The sequence below is a fragment of the Anopheles coluzzii genome, chromosome X, assembly GCF_943734685.1.
Source record: "Anopheles coluzzii chromosome X, AcolN3, whole genome shotgun sequence".
NCBI classification, from domain to species: Eukaryota; Metazoa; Arthropoda; class Insecta; order Diptera; family Culicidae; genus Anopheles; species Anopheles coluzzii.
The window spans coordinates 21,734,721-21,760,609 of record NC_064669.1 but is presented as its reverse complement, the minus strand read 5'-3'; the positions used below and the strand labels follow the sequence as shown (position 1 = coordinate 21,760,609).

At 38.4% G+C, this 25,889-nt stretch overlaps 2 protein-coding genes across 2 annotated transcripts in view; both read left to right on the top strand.

Annotated features, from left to right (window-relative positions):
• LOC125906728 (uncharacterized) overlaps nt 1-25,889 on the top strand; it is a 363,957-nt gene that overhangs the window by 266,486 nt on the left and 71,582 nt on the right. The window lies entirely within an intron of this gene.
• Nucleotides 1,938-25,889, top strand: LOC120950957 (abl interactor 2). The gene is made up of 4 exons (XM_040369397.2): nt 1,938-2,063; nt 2,127-2,293; nt 4,626-5,428; nt 25,030-25,889. The coding sequence occupies exons 2-4, from the start codon at nt 2,178-2,180 to the stop codon at nt 25,440-25,442; spliced, it is 1,332 nt and encodes a 443-aa protein (XP_040225331.1). The 5' UTR covers nt 1,938-2,063; nt 2,127-2,177; the 3' UTR covers nt 25,443-25,889.

Genomic DNA, 25,889 nt, shown 5'->3' with positions numbered 1-25,889 from the left:
CTTCTTCCACCTAGCTGTCAAAACAGGCTTATAACTTGACCTGATATCTTTACGGTCCTTGGATACAACTGGATTTACATTCCATTTACCAAATGTGATTGCACTCCAATGGAAATGTCACAAAACGCATTTACTTTGACGACCAAGGTGGATTAAATATATCAGGTGGTGGTTAAGGGACTTTGGTAGGGTCGTCTTACAGTCCAAATAGACATACAGCGAAAACGTCGCGCGCAACGACATCGCGCTCAACAAAAAGTAGCTCAATTTTGCAAACAGAGCTATTCGTCGCGCGCGGAAATTTTGGTTCATCCTAAATAATCGAATTATCTAGTATTTTTACAAGCCAGATTAATGCCAAACGCAAAAAAATAGATTTGAACGCATTCTAATCTATTTTTGTGTGTTATCGAATAAAAAAACAAGTTGCTTGACTGAGTCAGATGAGCTACTTTGATCTACACCAAGTGAAATGTTGAGCTATTTTTCTTCGCGCGGGACGTTGTCACTCTATGTCTATTTGGACGGTTACCGTTCAAATAGACACACAGCGAGAACGTCGCGCGCGGAAAAAAGTAGCTCAATTTTGCAAACAGAGCTACTCGTCTGGCGCGACTTTTTGCTTCATCCGAAATAATCAAATTATCTAGTTTTTTTACAAGCCAGGTTAATGCCAAATGCTAAAAATTAGATTTGAACACATTTTTATCTATTTTTGAGTGTTTTCAAATATAAAACCAGTTGGTTGACTGAGTCAAATGAGCTACTTTGATCTATACGTAGTGACATTTTAGGCTCCTGCCGAAACTCGGAGCAATAACACACTATGGATTCGGCTGAATATTCCTTTTAAAATTGATCAGAACACTACAATGCGTATGTCGACACATAATATGACCTTTCTTGTACCAAATATCACCAATTTTACGACAAAACATGCACTAACTTAAAAGAAAAATAAATATTTGTAAGCCAGTTCGCATCGTACGCTATAACCATCAAACTGTCAATGTTCTTCAATGGCTACTCTTTTTTAACGTAGCATCAAAATGGCTCTTAAAACGAGCCAAAATAAGCAATATAAAATTAATATTTAAAATGCTTTTCTCACCAATCTTGGGAAAGTAAGAGTCTTAAATTGCTTTTAACAAGTTTTTGTACATATTTACATTGATAAAGACACTTTCTGAACCGTATTTGCGCTGCCGAAAATAGGAACACAGCCTTCCGAAAATAGGAGCAAAATCAATGTTTGCATTTTTACGAATATTTATGAAAAAAGGCTTTGAACCGGCAAATAAAAAATAGTGTATCATGCTATGATAGTTTATCAACCAGAATAACATCACTTTCATGAAAAATAATAAAAAATGTTTGTGTGTGAGCAGTTTTTGTGAAACTGCTGCACTAGCGTGCAGAAAACTGGTACAGTTACCCTATGTCTTTTTTAACTGTTTATTAGAACGATACCTCGGTTTGTGAGATTGAGCTTCTTTGTTTCGCGCGTGAAGGTCTCGCTCCACGTCTATTGCACAAAAATATGCGACCTCGTTTCTACACAGACCTTGACGCAAAGTGTTCATGTGGATGTGATACACGTTGGCAACAAGGTGGAATGTATAATGAGGTGTAGTTATAGCGCTTTTGGCGATTCCCCCCCTGGGCTCCGATTTTGACAGATGGTTTTCCGCTTGTATATGTATTGATGGATTGTTTACGTTTTGCATGGTCAATATTTGGTGGAGATCAATTTGGGTGAATATTTTAGTTTATTAGAACACAGTTCGTAATTTAAAATGGAAATTTTTCTTCGAGAACTTGAAGCGTTCGCCAAAAGCGGAAAACTAACTGTCAGTTTTCTTCGTCGATTCTTTTTCCACCTAGCTGTCAAAACGGGCTTATAACTTGACCTGATATCTTTACGGTCCTTGGTTGGCATCCATAGATTATGTCAAAATCACTGAAGTCGTGTTGATGCTTGCTGCGTTTCTGTGGATTGCATGTTAGCGTCCAAGTAGTTAGAGAAGATTTGGAGGAACTAGCTTGTTAGAAATCACTAATTGGTAAAATTCTAAACTTTTCTCAAACAGTGAATTGCGTACAATTATTTTCATCTTATATATCAGGCAGGGGTATCGACGTAATTCATCAGCTAACAAACAACAACTCTGTTTGACATGGATGACCTTATCACATTAATTCGCACCGAAATCCCAGAAGGGCGTAAAAATTTACAGGAAAGCTTTTCTAATTTGGAACGGGTTGCCGAATATTGTGAGGATACCTATTATCGGTAAGTGCAGATTGTGAAATTGAAATTAATATCGATGCTTCAGTAAGCGTGAGCTATGTGCAGTACCACAATCGGAAAACCGAACACAACTTTATTGAACTCAAGTTACACAGCAAATTTGCTTCAGGAATGTTTTTTGCTGTAAGCTACCCAGTAATAGATAGTTTTGCTGAAATTCTTCATAAATGTCTTGTGTGTACTGTTTTGCAGTCAAACAATATACTGAATGCATTTCAGTAATGCAAGTTTTATTGAAAATCAGCAAAATAAGTGTCAAGTTTTTCGTTTCACTGGATATCATTGGAACAAATTACTGAAATTGCAGCAATTCATAATGAAAAATCGACTTATCAGTCAGTTAAATCGACTTATAACCAGAAGCTACTTCTTCTTGTATTTGACGAGAGGGAATGTATCCTCCTATGTTGTTCAAATGCTTGCTCGAAACAGCATATTCAGAGGCTTACTCTCTCTTTTAAAGACTTGGACTGTCTAGAGTCTAATGTCTAGCAAGCCAGAAGCTCAACACAAAACATAACACGGTGTGCCCGCTTGTTTGTGATAAACAAAATGTTGATTTGGTAGGCGCTTACAAAAATAAATTTCAGGTGAGATTACGGCTTGCGGGATTAATGAGATAGAATTGGCAGCCGTGTTGGTGTTGAAAAACTTCACCGTGAGTGCTTACCGAATCATTTAATTTGTTACGCCAAAATACCGTTAAATTCTTTATCAAACGTACAGGGTTCTGAATCATAATGGAATAGTTCAATCAAATAGCAGAATGTTTCAAGCCGGTAGTGAAATCGTGCAAGCATTCTGTGGAGGTTTACAATCATATAATGGAGTGTGGCAACCGAATTTTGCAAGCATACTGTGGAGCTGTAATCAGACTGTTGGTATCGGTGTAAAAAACAAAGAATTGATATCAATTATGTTTTCTAAAAAAAAACATCATTTTAAGTTGTTTTTGTATGGCATTCATATGTACACATGATAAACTAAATAAACCCTGTCTCGGAGGTATAATTATACATTATAAATAAGTAGAATAAACGAAAATGTTTTGGGGTATTTATACCGGCACCCACCGTTTGATGACAGCTCCACAGTATGCTTGCTAAATTCTATAAATGGATTGAAACACGTCATCATATGATTGTAAACCTCCACAGAATGCTTCCATTAACCGGTTGAATCATTCCTTTAACCGGTTGAACTATTCCATTATTTGACTCGAATCCCTGCATCGCTTTAGATAAGGCTAAATATTCTGGGTAAGGGTACAAGGGGCTAGAAAAGTTTCCTTGTAATCTTACAATAAATCTAGGATAAAATCTTTTCTTCTGCTTAGGCATGACGATTTAAGCAATAATAGCATGGTTATATTGAGGCGTTCGCTTAAATTGGAGTGGTCGCTTAAATTGGGGCGGTCGCTTAAATTAGGGCGTTCGCTTAAATTGGGACGGGCGCTTAAATTGGGGCGGTCGTGTGGTACGTTCGTCAACTTGCTCGACGTAACATGCTCGTCGTGGGTTAAAGTCTTCCCGTCGTACCCTAAACAGTCCCCTCGATGGACAGTCCCCTCGTAGCAAAAACTAACTACATACCTGATACGCACACATATTTGACGAACACACATATTCGGTTCGGCTCGGTAAACGTGGCGCAGACTTTTTCATGATTTTGTTTTGGACCACGCGTGTAGGCGCTGACATCGAGTTCAGTATTAATTGTAGACAAAATATTTTTAATAATAATAAATAATTTGTTTTCACCCAAAACATTTAATAAGGACCAAAACTTTTATCAACTTGATTTTACATAACGTTTTTCAAAAACATTAGCCTTGATTATAGTTTTTTACCAGTTATACTAGTTAAAAAAAAACAGTAAACCTTGGCGGCGAAATGAGTGTCAAATGATACCAACATTACAGCCCGAACGATCGAATTTTTTTGATCGAAAAATGGTGCTAAGCCCGACTGTGTTGAGAGACAGAAAACACCCGACTGTCTTGCTGGGATATGCGATTTGACAGTCCCATATACTCAAAGGCGTATGTTTAATGACAATTTATAAAATATTATATTAGTGGTCAAAGGAGGCCATATCTTCATGGTACACGTAAACTCCATAACAACACGTTGGTTTATTTTTCCTATGATGAATATCTCTCAAAACAGTAGGTCCCTATAAGATTCATATTCGAGAAATTTCACTTCACACTTCACAAATTGTATTACAAATGTTTGCAATCGTAGTCTTAGTTGTTGTAATAGAGTTTGAGTTTTGGAACATAGAATGATTTCATATTATATTTTTTCTACAGCTCAGACAACAAGAAGGCTTCCCTGGAAGAAACGAAGAATTATACTACACAATCGTTGGCAAGCGTCGCCTACCAAATAAACACTCTGGCTTTCAATTTTCTGCAGCTGATGGATCTGCAGACTACGCAAATGGCAGAAATGGAATCACAGATGAATCATATTTCACAAACTGTCATGATACACAAGGAAAAGGTGGCACGACGTGAGATCGGTGTGCTGACCGCGAATAAGATCAGTTCGAGGCAATACAAAATTGTTGCACCACTCAATCCAGAAAAGCCGATTAAGTATGTTCGTAAACCTATCGATTATTCGCTTCTAGACGACGTTGGTCACGGCATTTCGCTAACCAACAATAACCAAAAGAAGCATCGCATCTCCAGTCAGGGCACTATACAGTCTACCATTCCTCAAAATGTGTCAGTTGGACCACCACCGACTACCAAGCCACCGACACCGCCTCAGATGGCCCGCAGTACTGGACATACGGGCACTCTAGGTAAGCCCGTTAGTAACACTGGAACTCTGGGGAAGGCATCACGCGAGTACCGGACACCACCAGTCGTTGTGCCTCCTCAAGTACCCTCGCATTATGCGCCCAACTATCCGGTTGGCCATCCGCGACGAACGTCCAGCGTCGGTGGAGTTGAACGGGGCCCAGGCTATAGTGCTCTACCAATGCCAATGCCCCCAAGTCAGGTGGTAATGCACCATCCGCCGCAAATCGGCATGGTACATCCTATGCAGTCTGGACCTGTCATGCAGCATCAATCAACTTTTGAGGAGCGTAACAGTATGCCGCGTAAGTATCATTTTTATTTTCAATGAATTTAAGGTTTTGTGAATAATTAAAACATGGGTGCATTGTTTTAATCCATTCAGTGATTTACCTGGGTGAGACACTAGCAGTGTTTTTGTTTTGCGTTTCCATTTATTAGTCGCGTAGGCAGAGAGAGTGGGATACAAATTAACAAGAATGACATATTTTTCATTTCCTTTTTCGTATAAACCATCGATTTTCGGTTGCCACGAGTTCCTTACAGGGTTTTACAAGTCAGAATAGAATGTCAGCAAAACAATTTCAGAAGCTCAAGATTCACTTTAGCTGGCAAACGTTGTTGTTTCACCGCACCGATGCTATTTTCAATAGTGCAAATTGATTTTTAAATCGCTCGAGTTGTTTTTTTAGAGGCCTTTCGCATCGTTTTGCAAATTCAAACACGAATTTTGAGATTATTTGTATACAAATCAATTATTTAGTGCATTTCTAGCGTTATATTTATGAAATATTACGTATTTATTGTAAAAAATGAGTGTTTCTGTGCAAAAAGTTACGAGCTCTTGCGTATGTAAACATGTACAATGTTTACAGGGTTTTACAAGTCAGAATAGAATGTCAGCAAAACAATTTCAGAAGCTCAAGATTCACTTTAGCTGTCAAACGTTGTTTCACCGCACCGATGCTATTTTCAATAGCGCAAATTGATTTTTAAATCGCTCAAGTTGTTTTTTTAGAGGCCTTTCGCATCGTTTTGCAAATTCAAACACTCATTTTTAGATTATATGATTGAGATCAATGCTTTTATTCATTTAAGCATTATATTTATGAAATATTACGTATTTATGGTAAAAATGGCGATTTTCTGTGCAAAAAGCTACATAAACATTGTACATGTTTACATACGCAAGTGCTCGTAGCTTTTTGCATAGAAACACTCATTTTTTACAATAAATACGTAATGTTTCATAAATATAACGCTAGAAATGCACTAAATAAATGATTTGTATACAAATAATCTCAAAATTCGTGTTTGAATTTGCAAAACGATGCGAAAGGCCTTTAAAAAAACAACTTGAGCGATTTAAAAATCAAATTGCGCTATTTAAAATAGCATCGGTGCGGTGAAACAACAACTTTTGACAGCTAAACTGCATCTTGAGCTTCTGAAATTGTTTTGCTGACATTCGATTCTGACTTGTAAAACCCTGTATGTAGCTTTTTGCACAGAAAATCGCCATTTTTACCATAAATACGTAATGTTTCATAAATATAACGCTAGAAATGCACTAAATAATTGATTTGTATACAAATAATCTCAAAATTCGTGTTTGAATTTGCAAAACGATGCGAAAGGCCTCTAAAAAAACAACTTGAGCGATTTAAAAATCAATTTGCGCTATTGAAAATAGCATCGGTGCGGTGAAACAACGTTTGACAGCTAAAGTGAATCTTGAGCTTCTGAAATTGTTTTGCTGACATTCGATTCTGACTTGTAAAACCCTGTATCAATATATATAGATAGATATAGAGATAGAGAAGATATACAGTAGAACGTCGATTATCCGGACAGCTCGGAACCGGACGGTTGCCGGTTATTCGATTTGCACGGATGATCGTCCAAGAAATGTCAAATTCATAAAAAAATATAAAATTCACTAGTTTTATGATTCATTCACTTTGAATTAATCGATTAATCGTTAGTAGAATTTTATTTTAATCAACTATAGGCTATAGGTTTAACAACTGTTCATGAACAAAATTGAATTTTAAAAATACCACTAGACACTATAGAGCTGCACAAAAAACTGGGTGCCCTCTTGACTATCACTGCGAATTTTCGCCTTATGTTTGAACAGCTGTCACATTTATGCGCACGGTTAATCCATCCCCGGATAATCAACGTTCTACTGTAGCTTGATATATAACGATTCTTAATATTGAAACTCACTAAATGATCAAAATTTCTTATGGTTAATAAACATGAAATTGCTCGTTACTTAAGATTTTACTTCTTAAGTGGGATATTTGAAGAGCATTTGCTCGTTATGCGAAAAGCTCGTTATAAGGGGTTCTAGTTATGAGGGGTTCCATCGTACAATATGTTCCCGAGAAATCCGCGTTACTCGAATATCAGCGTACAGTCTGTTCCCGAGTTACGCGGTTTCTGCGTTCCCGGCGAATCCGCGTAACTCGAATATCCGCTTAACTCGAATATCCGCGTAAGTCGAATTTCATATTTTTTGAATAAAATACTATTGATTAGTTTAAGTTTTTTATTTAATTTAGTACTTTTATACACTTTATGATTTATTTGATATGATTCGTGCAGAAAATTCTAATATTTCTGGGTTTTAAGCGGTTTCAATTTGTTAGCAAAAATGCAATTTTTACCGAACTTGAAGCAAGTTGTACTGATTTGACATATAATCTGTCAAATTTAGAAAAGCGCGTATCTCCAAATCCGCGTAAGTCGAGAACCGCGTAAATCGGGAACAGACTGTATGTCGAATAGGGCGCTTATTACCCAAAGTACGATTGATTGCCCGGTATTTTTATTTTATTGAGTACTTTTAAACACTTTATCATTTATTTGATACTATTCGTGCAGCAACATTCTGATATTCAGCCGTACCGGCAAACTCGTTCGTCGAGAAACATTCGTCGCTTATGAGTGGACAGGGTTGTACCACTAGGTTGGCTTGTACAAAATCTATACGGTTTTATAATTTTTGTTCTAGAGGGCTATGAAATGAGTGAAAATGAACGTCGCGGCAAACGTTCCCAGGAACAAACGAGTTCTCCGGTACGGCTGATTTTTCTAAGAGCTGCTAAGAGGATTAAATTTATTAGCAAAAATGCTTTTTATACTGCATTGGACAATTCTTGAAACAAATTGTAGTTATTTGACGTTTGATCTGTCAAATTTAGAAAATCGCGAATCTCCGAATCCGCATAAGTCGAGAAGCGCGGTTCTCTGGAACAGATTGTAATATTTTCTATTTAACGAGAAAATTAATACCCGAGAAAAAAACAAACAAACAAAATTACAAATCGGTTGATATAAGCACCGCCCAAAACCAAAACAAATCTTGCTTCATCTGACATGTGATATCGAAGACGACAATTGTGAAATTGATATGAACGGTGTTCCATAAACGACATTACTTGTTTATAAGTGGTAGACAATCGTGTTTTGCAAATCGAACGTTGCTTACAGATGGTAAACAGTTGATTGGAATGGAAAACCTTGTATGAGAAGCTAGGGAATAGTTAACAAGCGGACTTTGAAAATTTGTTTGCAGTGCACTAAAATTAATTCCATAATTTACAAGTAGGGGAAAGTGTGGAAAATAGACCTGCGAAGAATTATGGTCTGTATCTTATTGGTTACACTACTTTACACTGTTATTTTGACGGCAATATTTTAACGTATTATTCATGAAAAACAATCTGACGATTACGCATTAACTCCTCTAGGTTTACGGAACCCGTTAAATTGACGGAATTAAATCTTTAAAGTGAAATATGAAAAACTACTTTTGTTAAATATCGATTTTTACTTTTCGTAAACTCATCACAATAATATTATGAGTTTATAGCATAAGTATTATTGTCTTAAGTTCCATAGGATTTCAGATACATATGTGGGATACCTATCAATCTGGAACCCGTTCAAATTGACTGGTGGGTTGATTACATTTAGTTTATTTTGTTCAATGGTATCCTTTTTCCTTAAAAATGAAGTGACGGAATGAAAGGGACTCATAAACCACTCACTTTCATAAAAAAAAACTCATGATAAATGATTTTACTAAAGTGGCCTGATACGGCATTGCTAATCCACTCATTCCCTGATTTTCGAAACTACTGCCGACATCGATCAAAATGTGGCATCGATAAGATATCCCGTCCGGCAAAATGAGTGTATTTTTTGAGTGATTTGAGTGACGCTGTCGAAATACAGTGTCTCTTCGACGAATGAGTTACACCCTCGCGCGAGCCCTCCCCCTCCCCACCCGTAACGCATGGTGCGCTCTGCAGTTCTCAATGTGTTTGTGTTCTTTCGAGCCATGCTACCAACACATGTAAAGATAGTTGTTTCTTTCGTTTTTCGTTTTCTTTCATGCACTTATTCTAAAACTAAACACAAACACTGTCATTTTTTATTACATTAAACACTTTATTGAAACATAAAGTACACACTAAAGTACACATTTAGAATCCAATAACGTCATACCGGGTCGAGCCAGGCTGCGGGAAACTTGTCGACAATCTGCGTTGACTCTGTTCAGCAAATTCTTACCTGTGGATCCACGCACTGCATGTGCGTCTGTGCACACTGTTTATTCACTGCACACTTCACCAAAACACACCGGCGCACGAGACTTATAACGAAATACGCATCAATGCACAAACACTGCGCGCGGGACTTTGAACAAAACACGCACAACCATCTCCGGCAAAGCGTCGCGCTGTACTGGTGGTTTTGCACGCGTAGGAGGGGGGGACATACGGAGCGATGGTTCGATGCTGTAGTGTAAGCGAGACAACACGATGTGACGAGCAGCTCCAAGTTGAGCTCGCTGAAAGAAGACACACACACATTCACAGACGGCTCGTCAAAGCACGGTATTTGTATTGGTGTTAGTGAAGCGCGCGTGTAAAACAGAATGCGAACTCTCATCGCAGCGCGCTTCTCCGTGCTTCCTCAAGCTTCCTCATACCCCTCGGCCTGAATCACTCAAAATTTGGGGTCTCATTGTTTGCGTGGATAGGTTACAGGGGTTCGAATCATACAGTGCCTCCATCGGAAAACCGGACAAACCTAGATTAAACGGTAGTCTGTCTTTGCGCTCAAGTTTCGTGTTCTTGGAATTGATAAAGTTGTTTTTTTCTTAATAGGTTTGACTTCTGCACCTTCCAACCATGCAAAGAAAAAGAAAAATAATTAAAATCGATCGCGATGAATGCGCACGCCCACTATTTTACAGGTCAAACGCAAAACCGTACACTTAGATTTCGTGTGAAGTTCATGATGTTTTTATTACAAGAAGAACTTATTAATATTTAGTAGCATTTCCGTTGGCTTCAATTTCTGCTTGAAGACGTCGAGGCATACTTTCGACCAAATTTTTACATAAATCTGGTCCTATTTGATCCCATTCTTTACGCACAACTGCTTCGAGCTGCTTTTGTTAGTGACACGATGTTGTGCCACTCGTTTTTTTCAAATTAGCCCAAAGATGTTCAATGACATTTAACCGTCTTGTGTACGACCAAAAAACCTTACGTAATCGTACAACCGCCTACCCGGGTAGGCCATACATTTTGTATGGAGCAATGATGTTTTTCGTGGTTAAAAGCGTATATCTTTTGAATTACTTGTTAGATTTGAATGAAAACTGTCAGATGTTTCATAACATATCGTAGTAAAATTAGAATTTTAAAAATCCTATTCAATTGAAAATATGTTCTAACTCCTCCACCATAGCTGGCCAGGCCGCATGTTTCAAGTGGATGATTAGTCTTTTTCTAAGTTTTATCTACGTTTCTTTCAAAAGTCATATACATTTTTCAATTGTTTTGCTTGTTGTATAATATATGTTGACGATCTATAAAATATGCTCATCATGTTTTATGAAAAACCGGCACCGACCGGCTCCAGACAACTTCGGAACCTCCTCCACAACAAAACGGAGCCGGCTCCGCACCCACGGCTCCGAAGCTGACTCCGCTCCAGCTGCTCCGAAACCGGCTCCGCACCAACGACTCCGCACTCACGGCTCCGGAGCCGGTTATAACAGATTGCACCAAAAAATCATTTTCAATCAAGTTTCATACGGGAAGATCCATAATTAGCTGAGTACATAATGTTGAAAGGAATCTATAAAAAAAATCGATCAGTTTTGAACATTTTTCAACAATCACACAATCACATCGGGTGTTAGCTTCTACACTTGCGAGAAGATAGATTCGTTTTTTAGGCTATCATACAATGCCGTCCCTATTGAAATGTTAGTGCAGAGTATCTATACTGCCGAATACTATGACTATACTATCACTATGACAAAAGTATGAATGTGTGTGTTAACTTTCAGCCAATTCTATTTCGTTTGCTTGTAGTGGTTGGTATCATTTTAAAAGAGGTGATTTCAGTGTTAATTTCAATTAATTGTTACACAACAAGCAATAAAATTTAACTGTACACAACTGTAATACAATATTTGAAAGAAAAGAAATAGACATAAGCTTCCTCTCAAAACATGCGGCAAGGCCGGTTGGGGTGTTGGAGATACAGCACATTTTTTATTGAAAAAAATATTGATAGGAGTTTTAAAATTTTAATTTTACAACGATGTGTTATAATACATTATTGTGATCATATAAGACAATTTTCATTCAAATCTAACAAGTAATTCAAAATATATACGCTTTTAACCACGAAAAACATCATTGCTCCATACAAAATGTATGGCCTACCCGGGTAGGCGGTTGTACATGTAAAGAGTATATAAACTTAAATAATTTAAAAAAATATTTAAACATTTTTGATATTTTTTATTTTGTGCACTTGGGTAGAAAACATCTTTTCTGAGGTATTTTAAAAAATTTGATGTCAATACGATTTTTTAATCTTAAGTTATTTTGGAATAAAAAATGCGAAACTTACTCGGGTAGGCGGTTGTACACATGACGGTTAAATCCGGCGATTGCACAATGGGCATTTGCCGGGATGAAATTCAAAAAATCAACTTTGTAATAGCGCAATTCCAAATAATAGGTTTTAATACTAAGGGTTAAACTAAGAAAAATACCAAATATGAGCTCTTTATCTTTTCTGGTTCTCTAGAAAAGACCTCTCAAAGTCGAGACTTGTTAAAAAAACGCAGAAAAATCGTCACGTTTTTGGTAAATTTTGAATCTTTGTAACTTTTTCAAATATGAACCGATTTTGATTAGTTTAGCCATTTTACAATGGATATTTAGTCAGCTTTATATTAAAGATTTTGAGTTAAGTTAATTTTTTGCAAAAATATACGATAAGAACTGAAAAAACTTCCCGAAAATTTTCAACATTTTAATTTTTGACTTGATGCCATTATGGAAGTGGCGTAGAGTGGCGTTGTCTCATATATGTCACATAATAGTGTAGTATATATAATATCAATCTGTGAAGAAATATTCTGCGAAAGTTTGCGAACGCGAATTTTATTGAAGTTTTTTCACATCAACTTTTTCTAAAAACAGACACATGCGTAACTAGGCGGCTCCATAGGTGCCTAGTGTAGCGTATTTAGTGTATTCTACAAAAATATATTCTACGTGCTTTTGTTTACCTTTAATTTTCATTACGAAGCTGTGCATCTTAGTTTCAGCACATGTGCTTATCTAATATGTAAATTTGTATTCTAACCTAACTTTATTATTAAATTTATTATTCAGAAAGAACGGCTTCGGCCGTATTGCTGAATTTATTATTAAATATAATTAAGCAAATCAGAACCAACGAACCTTTTGGTACTGCTCCAGATTATAGACGGATGTAAGGAAAATAATTCAAAAAATCATACGCATAACAGAAAAATGTTATGAATATACCAGCATCTATTGCCGAGAAGAAACTCCCAAAAGTCATGACAAACTAAATATAAGGATAGAGGGGAATATGCTACAAAGAATATTTTGCAAGAAAGAAAATGCATCCAGAAGGACATTTTGTATAATGAGCTGTATTACTCTGATTCGTTAACCAGTTCAATATCAGTAGCTACACACACTAAAACAAAGACAGGGTTTAACTTTACAAATGAAGTAAATACTTTGTTTGTAGCTATAGTTGAATTCTGATTTTTCAGATAGTTGTAAAACCAAGAACATCAGATTTTTATTTTTATTATCCCTTCTGAAGGTAGTTCAGGACTGGGAAAAGTATTGGATGAATATTGTGTGATATCAATGCCCAGAAAAATGTGTAATTCCTATTTTTTTAAACAACAGATTTAAAATTTTAACCTTCAAAGACAAAAAATATGTGCAGCTTTTCGTTACGAATTTGGGAACTACTTTATTTCAATGTACCTGCTCTTTCTAATTATTTAATTGCCTTGTTTCGTCGCGAATAGTTTTCGGATAAAGTTTCCTTTTCTTTCTTTGGTTTTTGCTGCTAATAATTACCGAAGCCGTAGTAAGAAATTGCTGGTGATGAAGAGAGGGAAAAAGCCTTTTCGCCCTCTATTTATTAATTTAAGATCGATAGAGATGTGTACATCAACGGGCGCGGATGTGATCCGATCCGCAGTTCAAATCTGCACGATTCGCGTAGCTGCTCGAACATGCCTTTATTCATGTCTTTAGAAATGTGAATTAGACGTTAGGAGCTTGTAATAGCATCCACCTAGGTTGTGTATGTACATTTTTAATATTTGTACTACCTGTGAGTGAAAGTGATGAGAAATAGCTACAATTGTCCTATATAAAGAAGAAAATATTATCTTATTCAAAATTATCATGTTTTATTCATATATTATGGAACATTACAGTATATTTTAAAATGGTTTATACTATTAGAAACAACAAACACAAGAATAAAAACACACAAAATGAATAAAACTAAGCAAAGATCCCTTAAAACACTATTGTATGTAGCGCCACCTGGTGGTATGGATGCGAACTACATATAAAATGTTATTTACTATCATAATACTTCACTACAAACGATAAAAACTAACAATTTCTGCAAAAATAATTTTATCCCGCAATTTGTTCTAAACTGCCCATTGTGGATTGTGGTGGTGTTTCCATGATTTTTGGACAATTATATGACAACCACATTCGTGCGATCCATGATTTGTGTTTAGGGTCGTTGTCCTGGAAAAATGCAAAGTCATGGGAAATTCCAAGTTTCTCCACACTGTCTTTCATATTTTGTTTCAGCATATCCACATAATAGTGTTTATCCATTATTCCCTGAATTACATGAAGCTTTCCGGTACCTTGAGATGACATACAGCTCCATACCATCATAGAACCTCCTCCAAATGTTACTGTTTTAACTATACTATTCCCTTGGAACGCATCTTTTTTCTACCGCCATACATATCTTTTCCCATCCGACCTAAAAAGGTTTATTTTCGTCTCATCAGTAAAAATAACCTACAGGAACCAAATTGATTATAAAAAGAAACGTTATAGTGCATCTAATATTACTCACCTTTGACTAAAACTCTTCATCGTTGCCGATAAAAGCTTTGGCGAATTTCAATCGTAACTGTCGGTTTTTCTCTGATATAGGGGGCCTTCACGATTCTAGTTAGTTTTTTGTATGGAGTTTGACAGTTGGAGGCTGAAATCATGTAAACAATCCATACAAAACCACACAAAAAACTAGCCTGTGATTTTCAGTCTAGAAAATTTTAGCCTAAAAGCTAGAATTAGATTCGAGTACCTGCTCGAAAATACATTTTGGTTTGTTTACATTTATCCCAAGGTGCATTAAAGAGATCAGGTGGTGGAATCTGGAATCAAAGTGTATGTAGTCCAGGTGGTCTCATAGCATTTTATCAAAACCAATTTTGAACATCAATTTTTGACAGGATGAGTGAAAACTTTTGCTCCAACGAGCTTTCTGGAGGCTTGACGAATACTCAAAACACTCTTACAATCTTCATTCAGAAGCAGAAGCGATAAAAATCAGCCTTCTATATTATACACCTTGAGATAAGCCCACCTGTATATTTTACAATTAAATAGCTGCTCGAAAACTGCTATACAATGCAAACAGCTGACAGGCTGAAATTTCAGCCTACGAATTTCAAACGGAAAGGGCCTCATAAATGGCTTCTTTCGCAAAACTCTTGCATGCAAATTGTAACGATGTAAATCATTTCTAATCGTTTGAGCACTGACATCATCTTAACAAACATCTTTATTTTGTTTTTGAAGGTCTACAGTGGTACTAAAAGGTATAGCTTTTATCGTTTTGAGGATCATTCTGCCATACCTTGCTTTTATTTTACACTGCGATGAAAAATCTCTTAGTTTTTTTCCCCACACATTTGGTATTTTTATACCGTTTAATGACGTCAAAGACCGTAGATTTACTAACATTCAAAAGGTCTGATATATTTCGCACAGTTTTGCCACTTTTACAGTCGTTGCCGCTAAATTTTGACTCTAACTCATTTATTTTTGTCTCGAAGGCACCAATTTTTGACAGCGTTTCACGATTTTTGCCTCGAAGGCATCAATTTTTGACAGAGCGCATCAATTTTTGCCTCGAAGGCATCAATTTTTGACTGTGAGTCAATCGCTTTATTTACAAAATTTTATGTAATTTCGGAAACTGTGTGTTCTGAAATGATTGAAATTTAGTTAAACAGTTATAAACCTCGAATTTTACTAGTTTGAATTTAACGTTGAACGTATCACAAAAGGACAAATACGCAAGGCAGAAGAATAAACCGAAGGCTGAAGGTGTTGTCAGTACAACGATCCGTAAACGAATGATCTTTATTTTGACATTCAGATTATCGCACAGTTGTCACGGTGATGGTCATATTCTGATCCGGCATATTGGGCACTATGGTCTTATCAGGGGTCAAATCTCCAGGATATTACACAGTGAATAATTTTATTGATACAATTTAAAATAAAACAATTGTTTTGCCAATTTTGGCAGTTTCAATGGAGTGAAAAAAATTGGCACGTATTTTCAGCTGTAAACAAAAGCTTTAGAAATTCTAAAATTTCATCATTTTTTCTCAAGAAACAATCAATTTACACAGTTTTTTGTATTTTTTATGAGTTGTGGAATAACAATTGTTAATAATCTGCTTAAATATCTTGTAAAATTGTCATTATTCCTACAAGAGTCAAAAATTGATGACTTACAGACAAAAATAGGTGCGTTAGAGCAAGGATAATGTATTTAGAAGGTTGATTTTTATCGCTTTTGCTGGGCGACATTGTGGGGGACATCTGTCACTCTCTGCATACAAATTTCAATACCCCGCACCAGCCCTCCCCGATTTTTATACCGGAGCCCCCGGAAGAGAAGTGTCAAGTCGAGAAATGTCATTTTGCTCTGAACAACTTCACCTTGTCATTTAGAACACCTTGCGTTAGAGTCAAAAATTCATGCGCACTGTCAAAAATTGATGCCTTAGAGCCAAAATTTGGTGGCAACGACTGTATAGTGGTTTATTATAATATGTCGTACGTGTAAAGGCAGGTGAGGCATTTTGCACAAATATGTCACAATATTATCAAATCATACTATGGTCTGTCACGTATGATGGTCACAAAAAGAATAAAAAACCGGGTCGATGTTGCAAAGTATCCAAACATGTGTTTTCATACTAACAATGGATGAATTTCACACGAAATCTAAGTGTCCGGTTTTGCGTTTGACCTGTAAAATAGTGGGCGTTCGCATTCATCGCGATAGCAGCGTCATTATTTTTCTTCTTTTTTGCATGGTTGGAAGGTGCAGAACTCGAACTTAGTAAGAAAAAACCAATCTCATCAATTCCAAGAACACGAAACTTGAGCGCAAAGACAGACTACCGTTTAATTTAGGTTTGGGGCGCTTTCCGTTTGAATTTCGCAGGCTGAAATTTCAGCCTGTCAGCTGTTTGCATTGTATAGCAGTTTTCGAGCAGTTATCTAATTGAGTATAATGTACAGGTGGGCTTATCTCAAGGTGTATGAATTTAGAAGGGTGATTTTTATCGCTTCTGCTTCTGAATGAAGATTGTAAAAGTCTGAATGGAGAGTATTCGTCAAGCCTCCAGAAAGCTCGTTGGAGCAAAAGTCTTCACTCGTTCGTGTTATGAGACCACCTGGACTATATACACTTTCCCGCTGCGCAAAGCGACGGAAGAAATCAAGGCGTTCGGAGAATTTTATCATGCCTTCCTTTTCTCTCCAACGGCAAATTTGTCGAGCAGCTCGTCGAGCTACCCGTCCCTGGCTCCGCCTCATACCCCTCGCCTGAGCGCGCTGTCGAAGGTTTGGATGTGTTGGTGCGTCAGACGGCCAATCGCTGTCAACCGTCGTCCGTGCTTTTTCCCTCCATAGCGCCATCTCTTTCTCGCGTGTGGTCAATGCTCGCGAGCTGTTGTGGCGCCTAAAAATGCCGTTAACAAACATTGCGGCGATGAAGTTACATTTTCACAAATCAAACAAAAAAAGCGCAATAAGTTCAATTGCTGCAATGTAAAAATGACTAAGGAATCGCTAGCTAACGCTGGTTTGCTATGAAACGCGCTGAATCCTAATTCGCATTAACATGTTCATCCCGCCGCTGATTTTCATCAACTTTCCTTTCCACCAGCACCTAGAACGCAGGCTGAAAAGTTCACTGGCAGGCAGTGGGGCCTGCCATCGATCTGAACGTGTTAAACATTAAACATAACTTTGTTACACTAAGCTTTTGCTTTCGTATGTTGTAGATTACACAGATATGCAAGGGTATGAGCGTACGTGTGTGTGCAAAACTGTCGCCAAATGTGTTTTTTTCCGAAATGATATGATCCATCGGTCAAAGAAAGGAAGGTGTTCATGACAGTGGCGGAGTAGGGGAATCGGGGGCCCTAGACGGAAAGACGATTTGAGGCCCCTGTAAATGGTAACTAATGACCAGGAGGAGGAGGTACTGGCACACAGCTGTTGGGGGATTGAACAGTATACTTAAATTGCTGTCGCATGGAGGGAGAGGGGGGGGGGGGGGCTTCGGCCATGGGACCCCTACGATCATCGGTCACAGGCCCCTATTGCTGGCATGAGGGGGGTGGGAGGGGGGGAGGGAAAATGGTTCTCCAGCCCCGGGCCCAACAACCATCTTTCCGGGGGCCCTTGTCGTTAATACTCTGTCCACTTGTAGACATACGGCATACTACAGACTAGAGATCTACGGCGACCGCCTAGTCCGCCTACCGTTAGATCCGCCGCTGGTACATGACGGTGTTTTTTTTTTATTATGGAGGTGCATCCTTCCCCCTGCTTGCAGCGTATGCATCGGGGCCGCGACACCGGCATCATTCCGCTCATCTTTACAGGATGCCCGTCGTGGGTTCTAGACGCGTATGAACCGTCCGCCGTAGAAGGGCTGATTATCCAGCCACGTGCTATTCAAGTCATGAAAAGGTCGGCATGATCGCGTAGGTTATTACGCCAACAATAATAATAACAATAAGAAGATCTTAGCATGACAGTCCACACCTGGGAAAGAGTTTGTCTTGACTTTGTTGCTGCAGGATCTACCGCTACGGCGCGACAAATGCACGGCATACACTCGACCAAAACATGAACCTACCGATCCGAACGCATTCCAAGGCATTGCCGGTCAATCGGCGTCATTATATCGACTCCAAACCAACAAGCCATCAGATTCTGGATGGACAGATCAAGGCCATACGCGCACCGTAAAAAAACAAATCCAGAATCCTCTCTTGTATGAATTCAATTCAAGTTTTGTTTTCACTTGCGTCCGCTAGCTTAATTGGAAAGAAATGTGCTACATATCACACGCACGTTTGCTTCGATCGTGTTTCTTTTTAACACCCCCAACAGCAGAACCGATCGCAAAGATCGTGGTGCCAATCCGATAGTTGTGTTGTCGCTCAGATAGCGAAATCGAAAATGCATGGACTTTGTAGCCGCAGCGGATGAAAATGTACGCATCAGAATCAAATAGTTTTGGAGTTTCCACACGCACGCACACACACACACACACGCGGGCACGCACCCGCGAAAGCGCGAACGCAAGCACGTACCCACGAAAGCGCGAACGCAAGCACGCACTCCTCATCCCCCCACCAGATCACCCCCCCCCCCTCCCCGCATGATCTATTACGGCTACCTTATCGGTAGAACGGCTGGTTCAGCTTTCTTGTAGCGCATCCTTATCCCTAGCGCCGGGTGGGGAGGGGAATCGCGGCATGGTAGAGTGGACGGTCACTTTCCCCGTGCTGTGTGTGTGCGTGTGTGTGACGACCCAAAAACTCAAGACAGATTTCTGTACATTTAAAAAAATATTTTATTGCCACTATACACTGTGCTACATGATGCTTACAAGGTCGCTGAAGCATCAAACATGTTCAAATTAAAAAAAAATATTAGATTAGTGTTAGACGTTCTCCTACGCTTGTTTTAAATAGGCTTCTTCACCCTCAACTGGCAGGGGCATCGAATGGTCTCATCAGCAGCGGCACGAAATAAAATAAACCATCAATACACCGATAACACTTCAAATCCCAATCCAGCTCCTCCCGCATCGTCTCAAGGTCACACACAAATTAATAAATGCTAACACCCACCAATAACAATACACAACCGCAATGCACATATGAGTATCAAAGCATACACTGCAACAGCCAATCAGCTGGCGGCGGAAGGTACGGGCTGAAGCGCAAGTAAGCCAAGGCAGGGTGAGGGAGGGAGAAGAAGCGGACCAAAAAAATGGGCGCCAATAATTTTAAATTTTTTTTGACCGTTTCTTTTGCTCCGCCGCCATAAATAGTTCGTCCATTTCGCCAACAGATGGCGCTAAACCTGCGCAGGCCTGCGCAGGAATCGCTGAAGTCCCGCGCGGGAGACCAGCCTAAATCTGTGCTGGCCAGCGCAGGCTTTGGTACATTTCCTGCGCAGGAAACTGCTCGAATTTGCGCAGCGGGTTGATTCTAGATTCCACCACCTGATCTCTTTAATGCACCTTGGGATAAATGTAAACAACACCGTGTTTTCGAGCAGGTACTCGAATCTAATTCTAGCTTTTAGGCTAAAATTTTCTAGACTGAAAATCGCAGGCTAGTTTTATGTGTTGTTTTGTATGGATTGTTTACATGATTTCAGCCTCCAACTGTCAAACTCCATACAAAAAACTAACTAGAATCGTGAAGGCCCCCATGGTTAGAGTTGGAATGGTTAACGTTTTGTTAGTGTAGCCGAAGTAAAACCCATGATAAACCTATTAACTTGTCCATTTTTTTAATGCAACCGTTATGCAATTTTAACATTGTTTTTTAACACGTCAATAAGACTTTCGGAATGAAAGAAGTCGCCTACGAAATTTTATATAGATAAGATACACTTAAGTCTAGTTACAATAAATTTATTTAAAGTTTTGCATGCGACTTTACGATGAGAGAGCATTTGACTTTCGCATACGCAATACATGCAATACAAAGTTTTAGATATAGTGAAATCTATATATATAAAAATCTCGTGTCACGGCTGTTGTTTGAGGCAAGCAACCTCCGAAATGGCTGGATAATTTTCAACGAAACTTTGCACACACCTTATGGTGGTATGAGAATCGGTTTTAAGTTTTACTACATGTTCAGATATTACACTAAACTTAATTTAATTGCAATTTTCTAACTCCCATACAAAGGACATGGTCGTTGTTGTTGTATACAGCACTTTGACGGCCAAGCTACACGTACCGGACGACATCGGACGATGCCATAAAACGTAGGACCGCAGACAAGAGATTCGCGTCGGGCCGGGCCTTGTCAGATCACAGCGGGCCGATTTTGTATGGGATTTGACAGTTGGCGTTAACGGATTTATGGCATCGTCCGATGTCGTCCGGTACGTGTAGCTTGGCCGTGACAGTCGGTGTGAAGTGCGGTTTACACTGGCGTTCAAAACCCGCAAAACAAATTCGAGCAGTTTGCGAGCTAGCATAAGGCCTAGCAAACGCGATAGCGCAGATTGTGAGGGTAAGCAGTTTCTTCGACCATAGATTTAGCATTTAGAATTTTAGCACTCCGCAGACAGTTCTAACAGCGCAAATTGTAGCTTAATAAAGACATAAAATGGTATATTTTTCCTTGCAAAATCCACAAAAAGGCCGTTAGTAATCATGGCAGCGGGGCTATTGAATAACTAGCAATTTTAAATGTATAATATAAAGTGGAAAGCCGTTTTTTCGGGCTAATCGGGACTTGACCTCGCCTGGATACTCGAAAAACACGGATAATGAGTCGAATTATAATTTAATCACAAATTTCTGTTTTTTAAATTGTATAATGTTTTGGTAAAGTGTAGCTAGTTTTTATTAACTTCATGCTTTGCCAAGAGAATATTTGAAATGTTGTAAGATTCTTTGTTATGACTTTGTTATGAGCGATTTTTGTTATGACAATATGCTCTTAAAACCTTTTTTTTTTCAAATATCCTCTTCAGAACTCAATGTCACCTTTGTATTTAACTGTTACTTTTCAACGGCAGAGATAAACGAAGAGCTGGATAAAAGGTACCCATATAAACGGTGCTCCACTGCACGAGATTTGTTTTAGAGCTTTATATTATTATTATTTTATTATTAGCATATTATTTGTTTATTAAACGTCAATGAAAGAAGAAACACATAAAAAAATAAATGTGTACTCAGATACCTGTATTAACAACTTATAATACTTAATCGTAAACTTATATGATAGGTAAAACCAGGTTTACTGTGTCAGCTAAAGCATATATCGGGAAGTACCTATATATGGTATATGGATTCAATAAATTCCGTGGTAAACCAAAAACTCAGTGGTATCCAAACGGATGATAGCCATAGCAGATTTTAATTACCTACGGTTATTACGACAGATAAGAAGAATCGAAGCTTTGGGATATAATCATTGTAATCATTGTTTTTGTACTCCTCGGATATTCTTCTATTTTTAATTAAAAAGAAACATCAATTTTATCCCGTGTGTGGCCGGGTAAATCAGCTAGTAGGTCCATAAATTTTTCTTGCGACAATATATTTGCTGCTATTTGTTTTTCTTAATTTCATACAAATCAGATGGGTTCCTTTTTGTTTATTTTAGAGATATTTTCAATCGTATTTGAAAGCAAAAACGAACATTTCAAGCCCCCTGTAGTTTTAACGGGAAGGACGATACCACACTGTTGTTGTTTACGAGTACAACGATTGTCAAAGTGCTATTTCTTAAGGAATCAGTTATCAATTCATCTAAAATGACAATACTGGTCGATAAAGCATGTTGATAAATACTGAATACACATTTGCTTCGATAGTTTTTCAGCCGTTAAAACTTTTGTATCGTCCCCAGCATATCGTCAATATTTTTTGGGACGCGGGAGGATGGCAAATCAAAAAGCCTGCTCCTGGCCCGCGGCTTTCGATCATTTACTAAATTTGGCCCATTGTCTAAAAAGTTCGCCGACCGCTGCCCTAAGTGATTGAACTATTCCCTTATATGATTCGACTCTGTATTTCGATGTCTGTATAATGCCCGCAACGTGTCCCATTCATGTTATATACAGTTTTTTTAAGGTTTCATTGTCTACCACCATCATAAGAACACAAAACATAGGAACCATACCATCATGATGGCTACAATGGACAGCAAGAAAAATATGTTTTTTTTTAATTTGTTATTGTTATTGTTAAGTGGTAAAATGGTTCAATTACCATATGTTCAAATATTTATATACTTACTTTATCGGCACTTAGGCGTTAACACCCATCGGTACTACCACAAATTGCATCACTATTGGTACATTTACATTTAACCTAGCAGATAGAACCTTAACATTTGAATCGCCGCATCATAATGTTACGTTTGACGTCTTTTGCTCACCGCTTAGCGTCTCGTCTGAAGCTCAGTTATTCTCTTTAGAACGAATGAATGAGGGAAAAAAGGATGAAAACGACATCTACTAAACCGCTTATCGCAATGAAAGAAATGAGTGATAACAGTAGTAAGAGAAAATGCCGCTCTCATCGCTCTCTTGCCATGAGGTACAGTATCGGACATTAAGATAGGACCCTTTTTTTTCAATGCACCGTGCACTTGTTTTGCCACGTTACTTGTGTTTGTGTGTGTGTATGTGTGTATGTGTGTGTGTATGTGTGTGTGAGTGTGTGTGTGTGTATGTGTGTGTGTGTGTGTGTGCATGTGTGTGTGTGTGTGTAGTAGTAGAAAGAGAGTGTGCTTTTTAATGTGTATTAGCAAGTGCGCGGGTTTGTGTCTGAAAAACATAGCTTGCCATGATGTCATATTGCGTTGAAATTATTCTTATTATGTGTGTTATCATGTGAAACATTGTGCGTTTACACTTGGATAAAAACTAAAGTTTGCATCGACAGCAGCGCTTGTTCCTCGGACGAAAACGCAGGTGTGCTGTTTCATGAATGTGAATGCGACACCGGTGCGAAATGGACACGCGCACAATAGCAATGAACTCGGCATTCCCTCACAGGTGTTTCTCCAGTGCACGCCATTGAAAGGCCTTCGTGCATCTCTACGTTGCACGTTGTGTGCGAATGGTAAACTTTGTGCGTGCATTGAGCTGGCGCGCAGTTATTCTTTTCAATGGGCGTTTTGTTTCATGAGCGCGGCAGTATTCTTTTCTCGATTTTGAAGGGAAGACGCTTACTCGCGTACTCGTTGATAGTTTTTATCCATGCGATGTTTTCGCTGCTCCAAAACGATGTAATTCATCGCGTATAGAAGTAGAACGCAGGCAGAGCACGGGATCAGCCGTGTCCAAGTTTTTAACCAGCGCGTTCTTGACGGTCCAAGCAAGCAATGTTAGTAACAATGGGTCGAGGTAAACGTTGTACCGATCATCAGCGCCATATGTAAAAGCGAATGGCTGCTGCTGGCATTAAGCGCAAAAGGATCGAGTTCGTAATGGAACGATCGCGCACTTTTGTGGCAAACGCGCTTCGGACAACCGAAACGTGCTTAGACAACTGAAACGCGCTTGGACAACCGAAACGCGCAAGTCAACCGGACGTCCTCAGAAGACCACGACGAAAGAAGACCGTAACATTGTTAATATATCGAAAACACACTGATCGCGAGGGCGGTGGTCCTGCTTATCACACCAAAAACCTAACCCAAAACACAAAAAAAACTACTTACAAATCTATCCGAAACGACCTACTTGTGAAACAAACACACACATCAATACACATTCAAACATACATCCACACACACATACACACACACACACACACACACATACACACACATACACACACACACAAACACACACAAACACAAGCACATACAAACCACACATAAACTTGGCCCAACGGGTGCACGGTGCGTTAAAAAACCAATGCCCTATCTTTCTGTCCGATACTGTATATATTCACTCGAACGAAGTGTAAATAGTATGCAATATCGGATTTTCAATGGACGGAGTACATAGAGCTGCGTAACTTTGTTATTGCGTTTGATTTTCTTTTGGTCATAATATTTTCCTAAAATTATCAGGCTGAGCTGTTGCTCGTGACTATTTTTAAAAATATTCTTTATTAGTACGGCACGACCGATTTTATAAATGACAAAAAAGATTTCCTGATAAAGGATTTAAATATTCTTATTTGTCCTTTATTGTCTATTCCTTTATTTGTATTTGTCTTAATTTTCCTTTATCGAATAAACCAATAATCGAGTACGAACTAATTGCCCAGCTTTCTCATCCCAAGCTTTGTGGTCCAACTGCTAAATAACTAAGATTTGCATCGATTTCCATCCTTCGAGCTGCCTGTCATAAGTAGAAATTTCATTAGCTTTGGAATAGTTGTCAAAAATACTGTCAAAATTTATATAATTAACATATTGAAATTACTCGTTTTTTAGCACCCCCATCACCACTCACCGTCACTCATGAACAGCCAGACCATAGTCACATCGGTATGCACACACTAAGCCGCAATATGCCTCGTCCTGGGTCACAATCACCACCCCTACCGCCGCCACCACCGCCGGAGGAATCGGATCATGCTGATTTTGGTCGACCACGTAATACCCATAATAGCTTGGTGGCACCGATCGTACCAGATGATCAAAATCTCCCAGGTTGGGTCCCAAAAAATTATATTGAAAAAGTGGTTGCTATCTACGATTATTACGCCGACAAGGACGACGAGCTAAGTTTTCAGGAAAGTTCCGTGTTGTATGTGCTTAAGAAAAATGATGATGGATGGTGGGAGGGCGTTATGGACGGGGTGACCGGACTTTTTCCGGGCAATTATGTAGAACCTTGCGTTTAAAATTATAAATTTGCGAGCTAAATACTGCAAACAACGTTTGCTTGAACAGCGGTTTAAGATATGGTTTCTATTGCTTATATTTTATTTTAGTTAGTACCACATTTTTCATGTTATTATTTAACCGCCTTCTCGGGTAGGCCTAATATATATGTTTCTGTAATATATATGTATGGGCCGTCCCGAGTATGCGGTTGTATGCTTACGTATAATTTTTCTATTGTAAACAAGATGGCTTTATGTAAACCGAACAACGGCTTTGTAAGTTATGAATAACGTTGCTTAATATCTGAAAGATTCATTCAAACATTATGGTTTGCTAGTTATTTTACTTCAAATTATTTCATCATCGTATATAAAACATTGCATATGAATATTAACTATTGCATTAAGCAACACATCTATTCGAATAAATGCTATTTTGAGAATAAAACAAAATTTGAGAAACTA

Coding starts and splice junctions, on each gene's coding strand:
- LOC120950957 (XM_040369397.2), top strand. CDS start 2,178: ATGGATGACCTTATCACATTAATTCGCACCGAAATCCCAGAAGGGCGT. Junction 2,294..4,625: donor TGTGAGGATACCTATTATCG/GTAAGTGCAGAT, acceptor TTTTTTCTACAG/CTCAGACAACAAGAAGGCTT. Junction 5,429..25,029: donor GGAGCGTAACAGTATGCCGC/GTAAGTATCATT, acceptor CTCGTTTTTTAG/CACCCCCATCACCACTCACC.